The 21,232-nt window shown below is 37.6% G+C and overlaps 2 protein-coding genes across 2 annotated transcripts; both read right to left on the minus strand.

The window, feature by feature from the left end:
* Positions 1 to 656: 656 nt before the first annotated feature.
* On the minus strand, positions 657 to 11,246 carry LOC140327153 (extracellular superoxide dismutase [Cu-Zn]-like). Its single transcript, XM_072406381.1, has 2 exons — positions 11,038 to 11,246; positions 657 to 1,630 (listed from the first exon to the last, which is right to left on the minus strand). Exon 2 carries the CDS (start codon positions 1,607 to 1,609, stop codon positions 878 to 880), a length of 732 nt encoding a protein of 243 aa, XP_072262482.1. The 5' UTR covers positions 1,610 to 1,630; positions 11,038 to 11,246; the 3' UTR covers positions 657 to 877.
* Positions 11,247 to 14,897: 3,651 nt separating this feature from the next.
* Positions 14,898 to 20,738, minus strand: LOC140327154 (extracellular superoxide dismutase [Cu-Zn]-like). The gene is made up of 2 exons (XM_072406383.1): positions 20,619 to 20,738; positions 14,898 to 16,068 (listed from the first exon to the last, which is right to left on the minus strand). The coding sequence occupies exon 2, from the start codon at positions 16,061 to 16,063 to the stop codon at positions 15,383 to 15,385; it is 681 nt and encodes a 226-aa protein (XP_072262484.1). The 5' UTR covers positions 16,064 to 16,068; positions 20,619 to 20,738; the 3' UTR covers positions 14,898 to 15,382.
* Positions 20,739 to 21,232: the final 494 nt, after the last annotated feature.

Raw genomic sequence — 21,232 nt, forward strand, 5'->3', positions numbered from 1 at the left:
CACCTCTGATGTCAGGAGGAAACAAGGGTGTGAAATTTGGGTGATCTGTTGAATGATGTTGGAAAAGTAGGTTTGTATGAAAAAATTACAATGTGCAACTTTAATCAACAAAGGCCAAAATGTATTTTAATGATCAAACCCAGTGAGGTATCTTCCTTCAATTGTATGTATTCGTGAGATTGAGCACTTTTTTACATTACAGGAAGGCCTCCAATGACGAATGTTGGATCTCAATGTTTTCTTAAACTTAAAATATGTGACCTTTTCTGACCTAACAGACTTAAGTCATGTATCATTATTATATGAAGTTGTATTGTCCTCAGTAGCCTAATAGAGGGCACATTGGGGCTGCACAGTGGCTAGCACTAGAGCCCCGGGTTGGAATCCCAACAGTTTTCTGGTTTACTCCCACATCCCAAAAACAAACTTGGTCATAACCTATTTATGTACATTAATTTCTGAGCTTCTCTGATAGGCAGTTAGTTGCATGACTATGGACTGCAATTATACCAACTGATAAACCTGCCTTGAGAGAGCAGAAATAGGAGGATAGTGGTTGCCTAGAGTCTAGCTTAGATATTTCATTTCTATATTTGCCAAATGTCTAGAAAGAGCACTTGATTATAGCACAACAATTACTGCAAAGCCAGCCAAGGTGATGCATCAGTTTTACTTTTATTTTAGACATACAAAGAAATTTTGTGTACACCATAAATTTTTTTTTTTTTCATGGGCTGATGAATTGGACTACTAATTGGATACTTGACTGATCTCACTAAGGCTTTTACATAATTTGTGACAAGCAAAGGACTAAAATACACCTGACTATAGAGCAATGCTAACCTCATACTTGAATTACAGATTAATTTCACACTGCCTATGACATTAGCTTTTTTATCTGCCTATTGATGCGTCTTGCGACTCTCGGATTCTTCAACTTTGCATTCTCTTCCATGTATTTTTCCCAGCTATTTTTATTGGTGGTCCCAATCACACAACAAGCAAGACGTGCACCCGCATTACCATTTTCCAAACTAGCCTGATTATTGCCTTTACCAAGATCATCAGCCATCTTGTGCACAACTATTGATCTTCCTATTGCAGAGAACTGACCATAGATGTTTGCTCCAAGATTCAGGATGTGATGCTGGATTTTGCCATTCCGGACACGGAAATTGCCGAAATCCCCTGGATGGTTTGGATGATCTACAGAATGTGGATTGTAATGTCCTCCTGCAGAATCACAGCCGTTACTGAGATCACCAAAATTGTGGATATGTATTGCTCTTAAAGACTGATTGACATCATGGGGAAAACCTTCTATGAAAAACGCTGCTTCCAACTCCCCATAAGGATAGGCCTGTTTGAACAAAATCTGTCCTTTAATTTTGAGTTCATCAGCATCCAATTTTGGGTTTGGTTGTAACTTACAGGTGGCATAGAGGCTTTTGTCTTCATTGTTTTTATCAGGAACTCCATTAAACATGGCATCATGTATTTCACTGATCTTTTGTGACATGGTTCTCATTTCTGACTGGCATGCCTGCCCTTCTTCTGCCATGGCTTCAAAAGAAGTGGCAAAAATCAGGATGGCCACCTGAAAAATCATGTTGAAATGTTGTAATGTTTTCTAAAAAAAAAAAAAAAAAGGTTTAGAGTTACATTGTGAAATAACAGTATGATTTGTAACAAACCAATTATGTCTGCAAAGGTTCTCATTTATACAGGTCATTGTATATCTAGTAGTGGTCGGTCACTTGTTGGTCCACTTGCTGTACTTGTTCTTGTAAAGATGTTTTTGCAGCTCTTCAACTGATGGGGAGCTGCAAAACATCAAACAGAAATGAGACCAGCTGAATGTGAATAACTACTACTAGATACACCAACCAACTGATTCTGTGTATTTATTTTATTAATGTTAAATATAACTGAAAACTCATATAGACTGTCATATATCATTTTAATGTTGTTTCAAAAGTTTCTACTTTTTTTTTTTTTATATACTTATTGCGCACATAGAAACCATGATGGAGTCCACATCTGTCCTGACAAACCTTGCACAGGCGTTATGCACCATTGTCATTACTGATAAGTCTGTCCTGAGCCTATGATAAAGGCCGTGCTTGCAAACAGGACGCTGTCAAAAAAGGCTGCATAAAAACACCAGCGCCAGAGCAACATAAGGCTGCATTTAACTAATGCTGGCTTATTTTTATATGCATGGCCAAGGCTTTGCTGGTCCCTCCTGGACAGGGGAAACGCAAAGATGAATATGGCCGGCCACACATGTTCTTGAGGTAAGTAAAGTAGCAATTTATATTTAATTTTCCACAATATAGAATTATGGAATCATAAAATTATAAAATCTGATTTTTTTATGAAATGAAATAAAATATGAGCAACATTCATTTTTATATTTGCATGTGTTTTTCACAAGTAAGCCCTAGAGAAAAATGCTTTTTAAAATAGGTTTCAAAAAAACAGAACAAACCACTAATACTATATTAAAAAATTATTGCATCTGATAAAGAACATTTAATAGGCCTCCAGTATGTACTAACATTCAGTTATAATCTTAAAGCTATCCATAGATTTACCACTGTGAATTAATATTTAAGGGTTCTTAAAAATGAGTGTTCTAGCAATGTCCATAATCGTTTATGATCCTTTCAAATGTAATTCAAAGCAAGGCAGTACCATGCATTGCCCTGTGTTGTGGCACACTACAATGCAGGTGCATTGGGGTGCCATTTAAAACAAACAGTACCACGGTGCATTTCCATGTTCTACTGCAATAGAATTGAACCTCTTAGATTGTAAGCTCTTCGGCAGAGTCCTCTCCTCCTCCTGTGTCCTTATCTGTATTCGTCTGTCATTTGGAGTCCCTATTTAATGTACAGTGCTGCGTAACATGTTGGCGCTATATAAATCCTGTTTAAAAATAATGGCCTAAAAGTCTCCTACATTCAAACCTAATATATTCCTATATTTATAAAAGTATAGATGACACTTTTCTGCAAAACTTAAATTTTGAACTCATTTGTTTCAAACTATCTGATCTTCACTTTTACTATTTTAAAAATTTAAATTAAAAAATTTCTAATAAATCTGGCGGTTTGAAAAGTAGTAATTAGGTAAAAAAAAACCAAGGCTTTTTTTACATATGCAATCTCAAGTTTCATTTCTTGTAGATTTTAAGTTGCAAAGCTGAGAAGAGTTGCAGCAAGGTGATAGCACCCAGCACTCTGGCGGCTTTTATTGTCTGTCATGTTGTCCCTCTGGTTTTAATATTCTAGGTATCTAAATCAGAACTAGAATGCAAACAAGGGCTTGATACCTTTTTCCAAATTTCCTGATTAGAGCATTAGTTCTGGGTTAGGCACTTGAAAAATAGTGAATAGCCCAGCTAGATGCCCAGATTTCAAATGCAACATTGTAATCCTATTCTTTTAATTTACCCACAGTTGATATCTAATGGAAATATTTGTGATGGAACAATGCCATGCTTGGATATGAAATAAAGGATTCATCTTTACCTGTCAAAAAAACAAAAACCTATATCCTGTATTTAAAATAAGGGTCTGGAATTCCATGGGGGGGGTGAATCTGGAAGACAGACTATAATTCTGGGATAATTACAGGTTTTACTTTACACCTGGAGACAAAGGTTCTCTTTCTAATTGGCTGATTGTTACATGAAATAAAAGAACCTTTTACATTCTAAATGAGTGCTTTGGTTTATTATTTACAAATATTTTAATCAGAACATCACATTTGTGAATATTGTTTTGTAAGGGATATGTACCTGTATTCACTTTTGTTGTTTTAAATGCATACTTTTATTATTAATAATATTTATAATAATAAACAGTATTTATATAGCACCAATATATTGGGGGTTACAAATGACAGACAGATACAGACATTGAGACAGGAGGAGGAGAGGACCCTGCCCCGAAGAGCTTACAATCTAGGAATTTGGGGAAGTATCACACAACAGGTTCCAGAAAGCTTTGCTATTCTACACTCTGCACAACTCTAATCAATGGTAGTTTTTTTGCTATATGGGAATGAATATCCAGGACTGTAATTCATCCTTTGTGTGTGGGGTGTCATGGAATTGTCTAGTGTCCTGCACTCAAACTCTAATAACACAGATGTCATCATTGACTGTTTAGTACCAGCGAAGGCACAAAGACAAAGTGTACATCATATGGTAGACATCGGAGAAAGATGAGTATAAATAAAGACTAAAAAATACACATGGGGGGAAAGGTGTCCAGAAGTAGATAAGAGACCAGGTTTGTATGTATCATAAAGTCTATTCATAAAGCAGTAAATTCATTAAACATTCTGTGGTGGAAAATCATTCACTGCCACTGAAACACATGAAGCTGGAAGACCCTCTACCTAGACATTTGGTGAATGTCATATTCACTGCTTTATAAATACACTTCTAAAAAGAATAATTTAGAGTTTGGCTTTGTGACCAGTGTTGATCTCTTAACCATAAGATGTAACCACATAATGTGCGGAACACAAAATCTGAGGGTTAGAATCCCTGCAAGGATATCAGTGCTGTCTATGTCACTGTTCATATTTATCTCACCCATTAAGGGTCTGTGACACCCGTCGCCTCGATAGAAAATGAGGGTGTTTCTTCCTCATAGGGGGACAGAGACTTTTTTTGGCTTAGGCTGTGTTTTAAAGTGGAACTAAACTCCAAAAATTAAAAATTTGCCAAAGGGACCAAAGAAGTCCTGGCAGCCCCAGGGTATATTGGGACACCCAGCATATTCGTAGCTTTTGTTTTTAGAAGAAAGCAATCGAGCAGCTATGTGTTATTTATTGCAAAGGGTACATCACTTTTATCTTTCTGCAATAAAGACTTGCTAAGGAAGGGAGAGTTGAAATCACATGGTTCACACATCTCATGCAAAGTACCATCTGTAAAAACCCCACATGCTTTATTTATGAAAAACTAGACACCAGCAGGGAATAGGGATTGTTAAGGGGCAAAACTAGAGAAATCTAATAGGATGAAAACAGCAATATTGGTAACACAGGACTAATATTTCTACTTGTAGGTGGAATTACACTTTATGGAGTAATCCAGTGGACTGTTGTGTAAGTTTGTTCCATGAAAAGTTAAGTTCCAAGAAATATGGAGGAGCCAGGATTATTTGGCAAGATTCATTCACAAATATTGACTCAGCAGTGAATAGTGAGAAGTGTTGTTTCTGTTCAGACTAATTTAACAGGATGGTTACTTTCTGTGGTACACCAACAAAGAATTACTATTCTACCTAGATAAATAGCAAGAGTTAGAATAACAAACGCTGGGTCAGATTATTAAAATATAAATATTAGTGTATAAGAAATGATTGGATTCATTATTTTGTGCGGCAAGGGTCCAAGGCAAAAACAAGGCTGATGTAGTTTTAAACATGAAGAGCAGATGAATTCTATATTGACCAATCAGATTAATTTTACTGCAGGTTTGGAAATATAATCAACCGTCTAATTTGATTCTATCTGATGGGGCTTAATTTTACTGTCATTCTCTTTTATAGAACAATCTTATAAATAATTGTGCTCTATTCATACAAATGGCTCTGTTTATAAAAAAAAGGGAATCCTCAAACTTTCTCTTGAATCTTCCAGGTCCACATGTTTCAAGGGAGTAATTGATTCCCACCAAGGAATTTTAGATTCTCTGTTTTATAAATAGGGCACACAGAGTCTTATCTATAAATAATAATAATAACCTGAACATTTATAGAATATTTCAAGAAAACAAGTGCAGTTTGCCAAATGTTTCTGCAATGCAGGCATGTTCTGGCCACCTGCTAACTTCTTTGTTCAGACAATGCTGTCCCAGATAAGAACGTTTGGAAATGTTAGTATCAAATCAGTGTAGAGAGGGGTAAAGGCAGAAAAAGAGATTGGTATTGCAGAATAAATATTATAGGTTAATATTGTTGAATAAAATGGGGTTTACACCACTCCAATTATCTGGTTTACAAAGTGGGCATGCAACATGCAAGGTCTTCACCCTGTCCAGATTCTGTTCACTGTCTGACCTCATCAAGGAACAAAAATAGCTTTTGGGTTAAAGTGTGTTTCAGCAATTTTTAAAATAAACAAATGCATAAAAAACACTTTTAAAAAGGAATTGTAAAAACAAGCAATACATAACCTCTATTTTGTGAGATATTTATGTACAATTTCTTCAAACCAGATGGGAGCAACTGAATATTATTTGTAATGGACAAAACACAAAACAATGCAAATAAATTATTATTATTATCATAATAATATGGTTCTGACTCCTCTAAGCCTCTTTGAATGTATTAAAACTCTGTTGTTGTTTTGTGTTCTTTTCTCCTGTACACTACTCAAAATCTGGTGCTATTGATAGTTATAAACATGGTCTGGTGTTAAATATTCCAGATAATGGTCATTTAAGTACAGTATGCTGTGATTCTTGTTTTTACTTATCAAGAAAAAAATGATGACTCTAGTAGTTTCAGTTGACAGTTAAGATGCTGTGATTCTTGTTTTTACTTATCAAAAAACAAAATTTTGACTCTAGTAGTTTCAGTTGACATAGGATCATAGCTTCAACACAGGGAAACTAGCATTGTGTTCATATATATTGGACAACTGGTGCAGATATGACCTGTGCAAGGGAAGGTAGCACTGGACCCATGGCTGAGCCTTTCTTGTTGGAACAAACAGGGGCATAGTGATAGGGAATTACATCATAAACATGGAGGTCAATTAGGAAGAATAATATATTATATGGATATAAAACATAACACTATTACCTTGTGGCATGACTATTAATTATAGCAAACTATATGCATTTTACAACCAATTGCACGTTTACTTTGAGGTCATTTTGCAAATTCCTAAGTTTGGAGCTGGTTGGGAGATCAACTCTTCTTTTACAGCTCTATCCCACATTTGCTTCCCATGACCAGGTAGCTTTTGCACTTCTTCTCATGACCCTGGCTCAGCCTGTGGCACTGTATGAACCATATATAACAAGTGATGCCTCCTTGGCATCTTGGGATCTGGCTACGGTCTAGTGTCCGTTGTATTGAGGTTGAAGTTGTTGTTTAGATAGTGTTCACTAGATAACTTCCATAGGCTTCTGACACATTATTGTTTCAATAATAATTACATTACTGCTAATTTTTACATTATTGCTATCTGGAGTTCTGTAACCTTTTTGAGATTAACTATAAAAAATATTTTTTTCTGTAGCATTCCTATTTCGTAAGCTTTGGAACATGTATAAAATAACATGGCCTTCAATTGTCACCATACTGTCCTGGTTGATGAGCATGGTTACTTGCAGGAGGAATCATTTCAAGAGTTGGAGCATTTACTGCATCTTTGATATGTATCTTTCTGGTCACTGCTTGAGATGAAGAGCAGTGTAGATAACTTTTCTCAATATCATCTGAGACCATATAGTGTCTATTAACGGCTGTCATTCTTTCAACCTTGATTTGATCAATCTGAATGAAGGTCTTTTCACTATTGACCATATGACTTATAGCTCCAAAGTCAATGCACTGGATTAGGCACCCTCTTTTGAGTGAATAGACCCAGTATCTCAAATTTATTATTTATTATTATTATTATTATTAATAAACAGGATTTATATAGCGCCAACATATTACGCAGCGCTGTACATTAAATAGGGATTGCAAATGACAGACTAATACAGACAGTGATACAGGAGGAGAGGACCCTGCCCCAAAGAGCTTATAATCTAGTAGGTGGGGGAATTTCACACACAATAGGATGGGAGATATGTAGTGGTGGGAAGTAGTGGTGGTTTCAAATGACAGAAGAAGCCGGGTAGGCAAGTTTGAAAAAATGGGTTTTGACCGCTCTTTTAAATGAGCAGAAAGTAGGAGCAAGCCGAATAGGACGAGGAAGACCATTCCAGAGAGTTGGGGCAGCTCTAAAGAAGTCTTGTATCGGTGCGTCTGATGAGGTTATGAGTGAGGAAGTCATTAGTAGCTCATTGGAGGAGCAGAGAGAGCGGCAGGGGGAGTATTTTTTACCATGTCAGAAATGTAAGTTGGACAATAACTGTGTAGGGATTTGAAGGCAAAGCACAGGAGCTTAAATTTGATTCTAAGGTGAAATGGAAGCCAATGGAGAGAACTACAAAGAGATGCAGCGGAAGAGGAGCGGAGGGAAGGATGGATGAGTCTGGCTGCAGCATTCATGATAGATTGTAGAGGAGAGAGTCGGGTTAGTGGAATACCAGAGAGGAGGAGGTTACAGTAGTCCAGACGAGAGATTATAAGAGCATGTACAAGGAGTTACGTGGTCTCAGGGGACAGGTAGGGGCGGATTTTGGAGATGTTGCGTAGGTGAAAGTGACAGGACCTGGAAATGTTCTGAATATGGGGGTAAATGAGAGGGCAGAATCGAAGGTGACGCCAAGACAGCGTGCCTGAGGGGAGGGCCGAATAACAGTGTTGTTAACAGTTAGATATATGTCAGGGGGAGATTTGGAATTTGAGGGGGGGATGATGATGAGTTCTGTTTTATCTCGGTTGAGTTTCAGGAATCGGTCAGACATCCATGATGAGATGGCTGACAAGCAGCATGAGACCTTATCCAGGACTGAGGGAGACAGGTCGGGTGGACAGATAAATTTGAGTGTCATCAGCATATAGCTGGTACTGTAAGCCAAAAGAGGATATGAGACTACCGAGAGAGGAGGTGTACAGAGAAAAGAGAACCGGTCCAAGGACTGACCCTTGGGGAACACCAACAGGAAGGAGAGTGGGTGAGGAGGAGTTACCATTGAAAGAAACCTTAAAGGATAGGAAGCAAACCAAGAGAGAGCAGTGTCACAGATACTAATGGAGCGCATGATTTGTATTAGAAGAGGGTAATCAACAGTGTCAAAAGCAGAGGAAAGATCAAGGAGAAGGAGCAGGGAAAAGTTGCCTTGAGACTTAGCTCTGATGAGGTCATTGGCCACTTTATTAAGGGCTGTTTCGGTGGAATGGGCAGCTCTAAAACCAGACTGGAGGGGGTCAAGGAGAGAGTCGGTGCTCAGGTAATGGGTGAGTCTTTTGTAGACAAGGCGTTCAAGAAGTTTGGAGACATATGGGAGAAGGGAGATAGGACGGTAGTTGGAGGGTAGGGAGGGGTCCAGTGAGGGTTTCTTTAGGATAGGGAGAATTATGGCATGCGGAGGGGTATTTACCAGTAGAAAGGGAGAGGTTGAATAGTTCGGTTAGGGCAGGGGCTAGGGTGGAGGAATGGGCACAGAGTATATCGGAGATGATGAGAGAGTAACAGGGCTGAGGGAGGCCAGTGATGATTTACAGGTGGAAGGGGTGGGTATGGCTGGAAGGGGAGGGTTTGGCTTTCTCAAATGTCTTCATTTTATATTATTTACATTCTAGCTTTTCAGATTCTGCCTTTAAATGACCTATATTTTTGCACACAAAACATGAACAATGCTATTATTGTAATCATTGATTTTTATGATTGTGCTTATTCTCCTGTATAAATTTTTTGACTCTTAGCACTTCTGCCTTTTGCTCATAAAAATACACAAGTTTGGTTTTAACATTTTTCAAGGTACGCTTATCATCTGGATGAGTATCAAGTACTATAAAACAGACCCCTTAGTAGAAGTGCTGCTATATAGGGCTTCTGGCTCTAAAGTTATTTTATAGTCCTGCATGTTGTAGCCTTTTACTGGCATGGTCTGCTGTGGATTTATAATTTTTATTGCTCAGATTTGCACTTTCGTGTACTTTCTTTAGCCGCTCTTACATTTCTTTTGTCATTTCACACTTGTATATGTGCACAATTTTAATATAATTTAAAGACAGGTGTGTGTGGTCCATAGGTGTGTTTGTTGTAGGCTCTACACTTCGTTGTACTGCTTCCTCTGAGCAGTGTTTTCATTCTGATTAGCCACTACAAATCTTGAAACACTATCAGTAGACATCTTAATGCTTCTGACCTTTTCTTTGGTAAATACTGTTTTTTTATAACTTTGTATCTGTGCAAGTATTTGGTTATAGTTGGGTCCCATCATTTTTTTGGAAAGCTGTTGCATATACAGTATGAGTCTTACCAGTCATGATAGTGCTGAACATATGACTAAGCCCTTCTTGTTCAAAACAAACAGGAAAACAGTAAAAGAAAATTACATTATAATTATGTAGTACTACTAGGAGGATTAATACATTATACAGGCATTAAACATAAAACTAGTGGACTAGTATAACACTACTATACAAAACTAATAATCTAATATCCCCTCCTATTGTGTGCTATTTCCCCCCTCCTGTTGTTAGATTATTATTATTATTATTATTAATAATAAACAGGATTTATATAGCGTCAACATATTACGCAGCGCTGTACATTAAATAGGGGTTGCAAATGACAGACAGATACACACAGTGATACAGGAGGAGAGGACCCTGCCCCGAAGAGCTTACAATCTAGTAGGTGATCCTAGTAGGTCTAGTAGGTGAGTCCTCTCCTCTTCCTGTGTCATTGTATCAATCTGTCATTTGCAACTCCTATTTATTGTACAGCGCTGCATAATATGTTGGCGCTATATAAATACCATTTATTAATAATAATATGAAGGAATAATAAGCAAAAGTATAATAAATGGATATGATTGTTGCACCTACTAACAAAGCATACTAACAATTGTAACTACACATAACCTTTGTCATGGCTCATAGAAGTTTTAGAAGAAGTAGCAAAGAGTGTGTTTGCTGCAGGAATACTAATAAAAAATGTAATATATTTTCTTCATCAGAAAAGTATGATAAAAAAATTGTGGGTAAGGCAATCCATAAAATGGTTATTCAATAACTTTGTTCCACTGTAATTCCAGTCACCAGCCATTACAGAGGTAGGCAGATGAGAACTGCTGCTTTGTGTTCTAGTCACTATTACTAGTTCTATAGCACAAGCATGTGAATTTTTTATGTTTTAGTGACATGTACAAAAGCTATTTACCTGTGTTGTAGAGATTCCAGTGTTTTGTTAACAAGACTGTTGTAGCGGTCCTGCGTACAATGAGACAAGCAGTAGTAGGGGTTCTATGTCCAGTGGGTAAGGAAGTAGTAGGGGTCCCGGGTCCCGTGTGACAGTTCCTGGGTCCAGTACAGCATGCAGCTGGGATGAGAGCAAAGGTGAACAGTCCAGTGTGGAGTGCAGTAAGCCTATGATGATTTTTGGTTTTGTAACACCAAACTGGGAGGGATTACACATTAGGATACACATTCCAGTAATCTGTGTTTTTTGGATGAAGTTCATTATACTTTAGTTACGTAACCAACTCTACTCATCTAATCTGTGCTAGTTCATAACTGATTTATGTAACTTCCAAAGTTTCCTTCCTGGCAAACACATTCTGTCAACAACATTGGAAATAATAAAAAGTCATCATACATACAGCTTTGTATGTTAATAATTGTTTTATCGTATTTATTTTATTTATTTGTTTTATCCTAACTTTACAACATGAGAAATAAGAATACTTTGACATGAGAAGAAATGCATTCAGAGCAGTTCTCTGCGTTAAAAGGTGGCATGGCTACATTGCACTAAACTTTGGGTGTGATTTAACGTGTCATGGCATCTTATTTTACTTGCAGTCCACACTGCACTCATATAACCTCATCACACGCACGCCACCAACACTTTTCTAGAGCTGCCCCAACTCTCTGGAATGGTCTTCCTCGTCCTGTTTGGCTTGCTCCAACTTTCTGCTCATTTAAAAGAGCTCTCAAAACACATTTTTTCAAACTTGCCTACCCGTCTTTTGAAACCATCACTACTTCCCACCACTACATATCTCCCATCCTATTGTGTGTTACTTCCCCCACCTCCTAGATTGTAAGCTCTTTGGGGCAGGGTCCTCTAATCGTGTGTCACTGTCTGTATCTGTCTGTCATTTGCAAACCCTATTTAATATACAGCGCTGTGTAATATGTTGGCGCTATATAAATCCTGTTTATTAATATTAATAATAATAATATACTGCAGTCAAACATGCACACAAATATGAAGACAATTTAAAAAAGACTCTTCCATAACATAGAATATGGACATAAAGCTAATATTTCATCTGAACCCTAACTTTAATAAAGTTGGACTAAAGTGATAATCCAAAGCAGTGGCGTATCCACAGATCCAATATAAAATTTAGATCTGGGCCCTCCAGTACACTGCAATGCTAGATAATCAATGATTGCCTTCTAGCTACAGACCGGAGGCTTGCAGTGCTAATTTTTGACCCATCACCTTACCATTTATTACATGTTCCATAACACCAGGAGCTTCATATCTCTCAGTAATCCCTACTGGGGGCATTTTAGACCTGCAAACTCTGCCATGTCTAGGTAGTATTAGAGCTATTTTCTCCCTTCCTACTTACATGTCTATTTGAATGAGTGGAAGGCTGGGAACTTTGCCAGTAAATGCCTGAGCTTTGCTCATACTTTGTACATATACACATATACACTCTACTGACAGAGTTACAATAGGGTGACTTCCCAAATCATTATACACACGATCTCTGTATCCTTTCGGCACTGGAAACAGGGAAAGTTTTATCCTGTCGGATATGCTGAACCTTGGCAAGATCCCTTCCTCTGATGGGATTTAACTAATGTAATATCTGGCATAAACAATTCTCTCATGTGACCCCAGCCTGATTGTCAAAATGAAAATTGTCAAACTGTTCATGCTTGATTGCCCCTTAGGGAAAAAATAGTTCAACCAACTGTTCTATGCAACCAACAATTATCAGAAATAAAAAACGTGGGACAGAAGATACGTTCATAAATGCTTATTTTGGCTGCATGTATTAGATTTTTTCATATCAATTTTCATTGTTTCCAACTTCAGAATTTCATTTTTTGAAGCTAAGACTAACCATTGACATAACAGTGCCATCAAATATGCAGACATGGTCCAGATGTTTTCACTAAGGCCAAGTATTTCTGTTTATGATATGTAGAAGAGAGAATGAGGAGAAGAATGGCACAGGAGGACGCCAACATTGACTTATTAGAGTGAAAACAACATTAGTGCGAGCTGTTAATTTGGTACTTTTGTTTACTTAGTATGGTAATAGGCTTCACAGCTAAGCTATAAAAAACCTAAGCTACACATGGGCATTATGTTATGGTTATTTTCACTCTATTTTACATATAGAATAGCTGCAATCAACGTCCCCAAGAAGTTGCGATGAGATCCCTATGGTGCAAGCTACATGGCTGAATGTAGCCGCAGCTGTGCATGATTAATGTCAAATACAACTATTTAGCTTGTCTATAGAGAGCTCATTATTTCATCACACATTGACATACTGCAAGTATACCGCAAATATTCACAGACCATTTCAGATATACAGCTGATTAAGAAAAAAGCTGTAGCTTTAACTTCAGGTTTGAGTTTATTTACATATTCAATTGTAGATGTGATTAGATGTGTTAAATTATTAATCTTGGTCCTTTAAAGCAAATCTAAACCTAATAATAAAAACTAAATTTACTGCAGTTGATGCTATTGGTGGTGGCTTCAATAGTTTACTTTTTAATTTTAACCCGATGATCCTGGAAGTAAGGTTAGGTACAGGTGCCTTGGGATTGAGCTATCCTCCATGACTACCAGAGGCTGCCACCTTGCAGTCCTGGTTCTATAAAAAGCTGGTTCATAAAGAACTAGCGTCTGTAGATTTGACAGCTGATGACAGTGAGTGGTACTGGTACCTCTCACCGCCGCCCCCATTCATTCTTAATGGGGCTGCCATGGGGAGAAGGTACTTGTAGCCTCTTTTGTAGCTAAGGCGGCAATTCACTGGCACTGCTGCAACCAATTGCCAGTCTGAACACAGCCTAAGATAGGAAGCATGTTAGGACTACAGAACCCTCCTCTCCAATCACCTCATCCCCAATACTTTTATATATTTACCAGACCACAATAGCACAGTTTTAGCATTTACTAACATTTTCAACAAAGGTAACTATTTCAATTTTATGCAAACAGATCAATAGTTAAAGCTGACCTCTAGCTTCTTTCTTTCACAGTTAGTTGTACAGGCACCTCTTCTGTACTGGATTTGCTTTTTCTGTAGTCACTGCATGATGCACTTCGCACAGTGTTCACAAGGAACTGAAGAAAGTCATTACCAGTCTTTTCCTTCCCAGCCTTACTTTCCCTTGCCTACCCCTTTTATTTGTTGGGTTTCAATTCTTTCAAATATGTTGGCATGACACCACCTTTCCTTGGTCAGTCTCCATTCAGATATGGTCTGCCTGATACATATTAATATTTGCATACCTCCTCCGAGGAGCCAGCCCACTGCTTACATGCGAGTTGAGGACTTTTGATAGGGGTATTGGGCCAGGTTGCTGTAATGTTTTAAGGAATATATATATAGGAGTATATACAGTACCTGCTGACTCTTTTATGATCTGAGTGCACTGCATAGAGAATGCATGAATGCAGAATGATGATGAAGTGCGAGTATAAAACAATGCAATCTCAACTTTCAGTTTCATGTCCTAAAAAAAACCTCTTTTACTTTGTAAAGATTATGTAATTAAGTTCAGTCTTGTGTTACACATGCCAGACAGCATAGCCAGGTCAAAGTCTTTACTTTTCTATAAAGCAGTTAAAGCTTTCGGTTTGCTCACTTGTAGATAGTCCTCTCCTGTGCAGAAAGTGATTAGTCCCAACTACCCCACTGATATTGGGTTGATCACACATCATTACAACTCCTTTTTTAAGGGTCACAATGTGATAATTTAGACTTGACTATGTTGCACAGTTTATCTTTTAGCTGTCAAAATTGAGCCTAAAAATGATTTCTTGGTCTCAAGCAAACATTTATTTAACAGAAATACACAGAACGCAAGTAACTATAATAAAAAATACATTTTCAACAGACAACTAAGTAACATTGGCATCTTCAATCTAAATGGAAACACCATTCTGGATTGTTAATCACCACTGTCTGCCAAAACTGATTTTTTAGCAATCGTTTCTTACTATGATTTTCTTCTTTCTTCCAAAATCTCCCCAACTAACTCCTATAAACTAATGCTCTTCTTCAATTCTAATCTTCAATTTAAAATAAATGTAACATTTTTCAACATGGAGAGTCTTTTGTAGTGGCTGCTGCAGATAAGTGGAGCTTCAAGCTGCAAAAAAAAACAAACTGCCCACTTGGGTGCCTGAGATATTAAAAGAGTGGTTGAAATTTCAAAGACCCCAAAAAGAAAGCCTCAACTATCTGTTTTGTGTAGACTGACCCTTTAAGTAAATATTTTATGGGAATCTGTTAAACTATTCAGACCCATGCATTAATATTTTCCCAGCTGGCCTTATTGGAGAACCCAATCACACAACAAGCTAGACGTGTTCCAGCATTTCCATTGTCAAGACTAGCCTGGTTATTGCCTTTACCGAGGTCATCAGGAAGCTTGTGGACAACAAGTGATCTGCCTATAACAGAAAATGGTCCAAAAAGGCTAGCTTCAAAATTGGAGAGGTGTTGATTGATTTCTCCATTCTGGACATGAAAATTGCCAAAATCTCCAGGGTGTTGAGGGTGGTTAACAGAAAATGGATTGTAGTGTCCACCAGCAGAGTCACAGCCATTACTGAAGTCACCAAACGTATGGACATGAATGGCTCTAATAGATGCACTTGGATTCAGAGGAAATCCTTGTATAGAAAAATGTGCCTCCAGCTTCCCTTGTGGATAAGCCTGCTTGAACAAGATTTTTCCAGTGATTTTAGGCTCAGTCACATTCAGATTAGGATTTGGTTGCAGATTACAGATAGCATGAAATGTTCTGTCTGCATTATTCAGTAGGGGATATTTGGTTCCATATATGTTCCACAAATCATTTATTTTTTCATAAATGTCGGATAAAACTTCAGCATTATTTATTTGCCCTGCCTCTGCTTGGGCACCACAGAATGCACAGACCAACAGGATAACGGCCAAGCAAAATACACAGTGCATGATCCCTGAAAAATAAAAGATACATTATTGTTCAGAAAGTGGAAAGATGGATGTCTATGTAATTAAAAGAGCCATTCTGACTCAGTTATAAATTATCAAATCCAAACAAACTTTAGCACAGTAATGTGTATGCACATTTTCCTTGATATATTCTGCATAGTGCCATTGTGCCCTAAAAAGTGTCTTTCCTAACTGGTGACTTTACATTGGGAGTTACAGAATGGTAGCAACTGAGTTTGTGGCCAATACATGTTTCAGAATGCCAGTTTTAATAAAGTGACTATTTGGTTCTTTAAAGTCTAGCCATTGCACAGAGCATATTGTTTCCTCCCCCCATTTTACATAAAATGTATAAGATTACATTGTAACTTAAAATTAGCTAGATAGGCTAAAGCTACGTACACACGTCAGATTTTTATCGCCCGATAATCGGCATCGGCCAATTATTGGGCGAAAATCTGCCGTGTGTACAGTCGTTGTCGTCCATCGTCCGAAAGACCGTCCTGCCGGATCCACGGACGATGGACGACAACCGATCCTAATGAAAGGGAAGGGGAGAGCGCGCAGCAGGGTGCCGCTCTGTCGCTCTCCCCCTCCCCTCTCCATAGAGCATGAACAGTGCTGTATGTACAGCACCGTTCATGCATCGTGCACTCCCTTGTTGTTGGAAAGGATCGTGAAAGATCCTTTCCAACTACACAAATTGCAGGTGTGTATGCAGCTTAAGACTAGATAGGCTAGCAAGTTTTACAGCACTCATCATTTTGCAAAGTGAACAATATTGGTATGTCTTGTTTGAATTTTTTTTTTAAATATCTTTTTATTAAAGGCAAGACAAGATATTACAAACACATGTAAAAAAAAAAAAAAAACCATTACAAGCAGGATATACCGCACAATCAGTTACAAAAAAAAAAGAAAAGCAGGATGTATTAGGCCAAAAAAAACTTAGCGTGAATAACATATTGTCTTTGATTTTTTTAATTTTTATAAATGTAACCAATTATGCATAGAAAAATTTGAAAAATAACCACATAACCAGGGGACAAAACCAAGTCCCAAAACTAAGGTATACCCAAAGAATCAGTGGACTATTCTCTCCTCCTTCCCAGAAATTGAAATAAAAAAATAAAATAAAATTTTTACCCTCTTCAGGAAACCATGCGTCCTTAGATCAGACAGATCTCTAATTAACTGCTCCCAAAGCTCTCCTGTCATAGCGGATCGTGTGGCGAAAGGTTTCTATATTATCATGCAGCTAGGACGGAGAAAGTGAGTGTGAGAGTGAGTGAGTAGATATTGCATCCACGTTCCAAAGAACTTTTGTGGGTGTGTGTTTTGTCAATCAACATAAGGGTTTGCACATAATTAGTACAATGCGTTAATGTGGGGGGGTGAGGTTCCATCCATTGCTTTAGTATAGCTTTTTTAGCTGCCAGCAAACAAAGATGGTCAAATTTAGATAGACAAGAAGCATCACTCGGGGAGAGTGCTCTGTGAAAAAGTGCTAAATGAGGTGACAAAGTATGGGTATTTCCAGTAACCTGAATAATATATAGAAAAACTGATTTCCAAAAATCACTTATCGCCGGGCAATCCCATAAAATGTTCTAAGGGAGCAAGTGGAAAAGTACACTTAGGGCAAGCCACTATCCTTTGAGCCACTACATTAGAACGAAATGATAGATTGAACGCATAATATGCTCTATGAATAATTTTAAATTGCAGTTCCCGCCACACCTCACTAATAATAGACTTCCTGATAATGGACCAACTAGCCTCCAATGGTTCTAATGTATCAGAATAAGAACATTGTAAATAATCAGCCCATTTGGCCACAAAATATAACCTGGATTCTACCCCTGTAGTGGTTTCCAACAATAGTGGATAGATATATGATATCGAATGTCTAGATGTAGTTTGAATTTTAAAATTCTAAGCATGTTTAGGGCTTGGGTGCCTCTGAAAATCTTGTGTTATTCAACCATTATTACACAGTATATATATAGCGCCAACATATTATGCAGCCCTGTACAAAGTTATTAATCATGTCACTAACTGTCCCTCAAAGGAGCTCACAATCTAATGTCCCTACCATAGTCATATGTCAATAATGTAGTCTAAAGGTCAATTTTGAGGGGAAGCCAATTAACCTTACTGCATGTTTTTGGGATGTGGGAGGAAACCCACGCAGACACGGGGAGAACCTGCAAACTCCATGCAGATAGTATCCTGGCTGAGATTTAGGCAAGAGTGCTAACCTCTGAGCCACCGTGCTGCCTGAAACTTTAAACTATGCAGTTTAAATGTTTTTTGGGCTAATATCAAATAAGCAAATATCTTATTTTGGCCAAACTTCCAATCTCTTTGATGATGAGTCCAATTGCTTGGATGATGTTCCAGCAGTACTCATATCCAGAATGGATTTAGCTGAAGAAGATTTTTGGTTGTAGTGGAGGGTCTCCATGCATTCATCAGGGAAACCACTGACAGTGGCAAATCTTATTGGGGAATTGTATTAGGTGTTTCAAGAATTTGAGGGTAAATGCATTGTAAGTAAGGAGAAGGTTAGCCCCTCTTGTCACAAGGGCATACAAAAACATGGTGAGACATAAAATGCTAAATAGTAGGAGCTGATTAAAGATGTATTTATGTAAAAATATGTATCATCCATGTTGATCCAGTTCAAAATGTACTGATTTATTAAATATTATATCTGCTATAGAAGGGGCATATGGAGAGAATGATATAAACAGCCCACCCAAGACTGATAAGGAGAAGAGTTTGGTATGTTTAATGTGCTTTAGTCAGAACACCCTCCAGCTCTTCACGTCACTTATTTTATGTAAATTTTATACCCAATATTTAAAACATTTAAAACTAAAACATTGGTAAAAAAAACATAAATATGGGATACTATTTCCAGGTAGAAACTAATCAAAAGGGAATGTAATTTAATATTTTAATAGAAAACTATATATCTAATTGGTTGGTATCTATAACTGGGTAAAAGTTTGCTGTGGAGCAACAAAAGTTGAACGATCATGTGCCCACCTAAAAGCAGAGGAGAAGGGTGAAAATAACTACAGTACAATTATTTAGCTAAAGCTCACAGCTATTTCCAGTATAGATGTATATATGTGAAGCGTCTATCTAAAGCTTATACAAATAAATTTATATACAGGGCCCAACAGAGAAAAGAACTTCACAAGCCAGCATGTACCGGTATGTGAAAATATCAGGCATATTGTAGGCCAAAGCCTTTTGTATTTTGACTAGTAGACAGTATTCCAGGAATACCTGGATGATATCGCAGAAGGTTTAGAGATAATAGAGGAGGCTTAAGGCGTACAATTAAGTAAATTTTGGGATAGATTTTCACCCACCCCCAAGTCCAAGAGGCACAAGATGACCGTTGTGTTTTTTTGGTAATTATAAGAGAACAAGGTGCTGTCTGAGAACATAGATCTATTCATAAAGCAGCGAAGGGAAGTGCAGCAACACTTAAATTTGTGAGTCAGGTATATAAGGCAGTAAATTTAAAGTATATGCAGCCTCACCTTGCTGGGAATTAAATACTTTGTATGATACACTATGTTGTGTTGTTTTTTTAGTTGTTTGTATGGTACAATGGGCTTTAAATGGCTTCTGAGATTTATGCAAGCTACCTTCAACTTTATTTAACCTGTTCTTGCATGTAAATATGACGTCTTTTTACACAAACCTTCTGTGTTGCGGTACAATTATTTTAAATGGCACTCCAATGGACTAAGATAAAGCATCTGCGTTGTAGTGTGCCGCAGGACATGGCAATGCACATCGTGAATAAAAAGGATGTGTGTTCGCAGTTCATTCACTTTTTTGTATGCTGCTTTTATTAAACACAAGTTGATATTAGACCCAACAAGCAATAATGCACTATAAAAGAAATTATTTCTTTTACAGCAAAACATGTAAATCTGCCCATCCCTTCTTTCAAGTAACCTTGCACATTAGGTAAGCCGAACATGTTTGTGCTGGTGGTATTACTTATTAAAGTTGGACCCAAATCTGAAAAAACATATTAACCTTTTTCCTTTTGACCTCCTTCTGAAAATGCTGTTTGATTGGATTTAATGCCAAATTAATTGAGCACAATGCTTTCCGAGTCACTGCTCTAAAACAAGCATGCTGCAAGTTAGAGTGAGGTTCACATACTTGTTTTAGGTAAATGAGTCAGAAGCCATCAGATTGGCGTGGCAAATAGAGAATTAGAATTTTCACAGGTAAAAGTCAGCGCTGACAGCTAATATTTCTCTTTTAAAACAGCTTTATGGATGGACAAACAATTGTGCAAGAAAATTAAAATATGAAGCACCAAATGTGTCTTATGATTTAAAAGGAAAAGCTGTAGCTGCAGTTCCTAGATTCTAATGGTAAACTAACAAAAGAAATATTTGCACATCTGGAATGAAATGCCCACATAGTTAGGTACTTCTAGGAAAAATCTACCTTGATTTAAATTGCTTTGTGCAGCAGAGTTTGCTGTATGCAGTACAGATTAGACGCTGCTTACCTGTGCAGTGATGAGGCTCCTGTGTCCAGTGAATCAGGTATCCCAGATGAATGCGTTCTGTGCAGCCAGTCTGCTATGTGCACTGGTTTTGTAAGGCACTGCTGGGGGAGGGGGTCAAGCTGCCTGGGACACGCATTCCAGTTTCCAACAAATCAGTGCCACTTCACCAACCAGGATCTGACGTGCATGTTGGCACTTGTTGATGAAAATATATAGCCAAAGTATTGCGCATATATGAGCTTTACATAAACTGCTTCATAAAAATAGTTTACAGGTTGGTAACTTATTTTGAGCATAACTTGAAAAATGTTTCAAAGTATGGCAAAAAAAAAATGGGTGTATAGGATATCCAAACTTTGTTCATAGGTAAGCATGTGGTTGAAACATTTCAGCATTCAGTACTTTTATTTCCCTTTCTACAATGTGTCTATTTTTTGGCAAGTACTTGCCCATTACTTAAGATTATGGGGTTCATTTGTCATTTGGATTGGGGGGCAAACTAGGTTTTCTTGTACAGGGAAAAAATATAATTGCATAGGGCATGTATAGTGGCAGGGCAAAAATATAATTTCAATATCAAAAATATCAACAAAACAATATGTAAAGGTTTTTTT

Source organism: Pyxicephalus adspersus, chromosome 3, assembly GCF_032062135.1.
Source record: "Pyxicephalus adspersus chromosome 3, UCB_Pads_2.0, whole genome shotgun sequence".
Classification (NCBI taxonomy): domain Eukaryota; kingdom Metazoa; phylum Chordata; class Amphibia; order Anura; family Pyxicephalidae; genus Pyxicephalus; species Pyxicephalus adspersus.

Bases quoted from the DNA above. Each gene is read 5' to 3' on its own strand.
- LOC140327153 (XM_072406381.1), bottom strand. From the start codon at position 1,609: ATGATTTTTCAGGTGGCCATCCTGATTTTTGCCACTTCTTTTGAAGCC.
- LOC140327154 (XM_072406383.1), bottom strand. From the start codon at position 16,063: ATGCACTGTGTATTTTGCTTGGCCGTTATCCTGTTGGTCTGTGCATTC.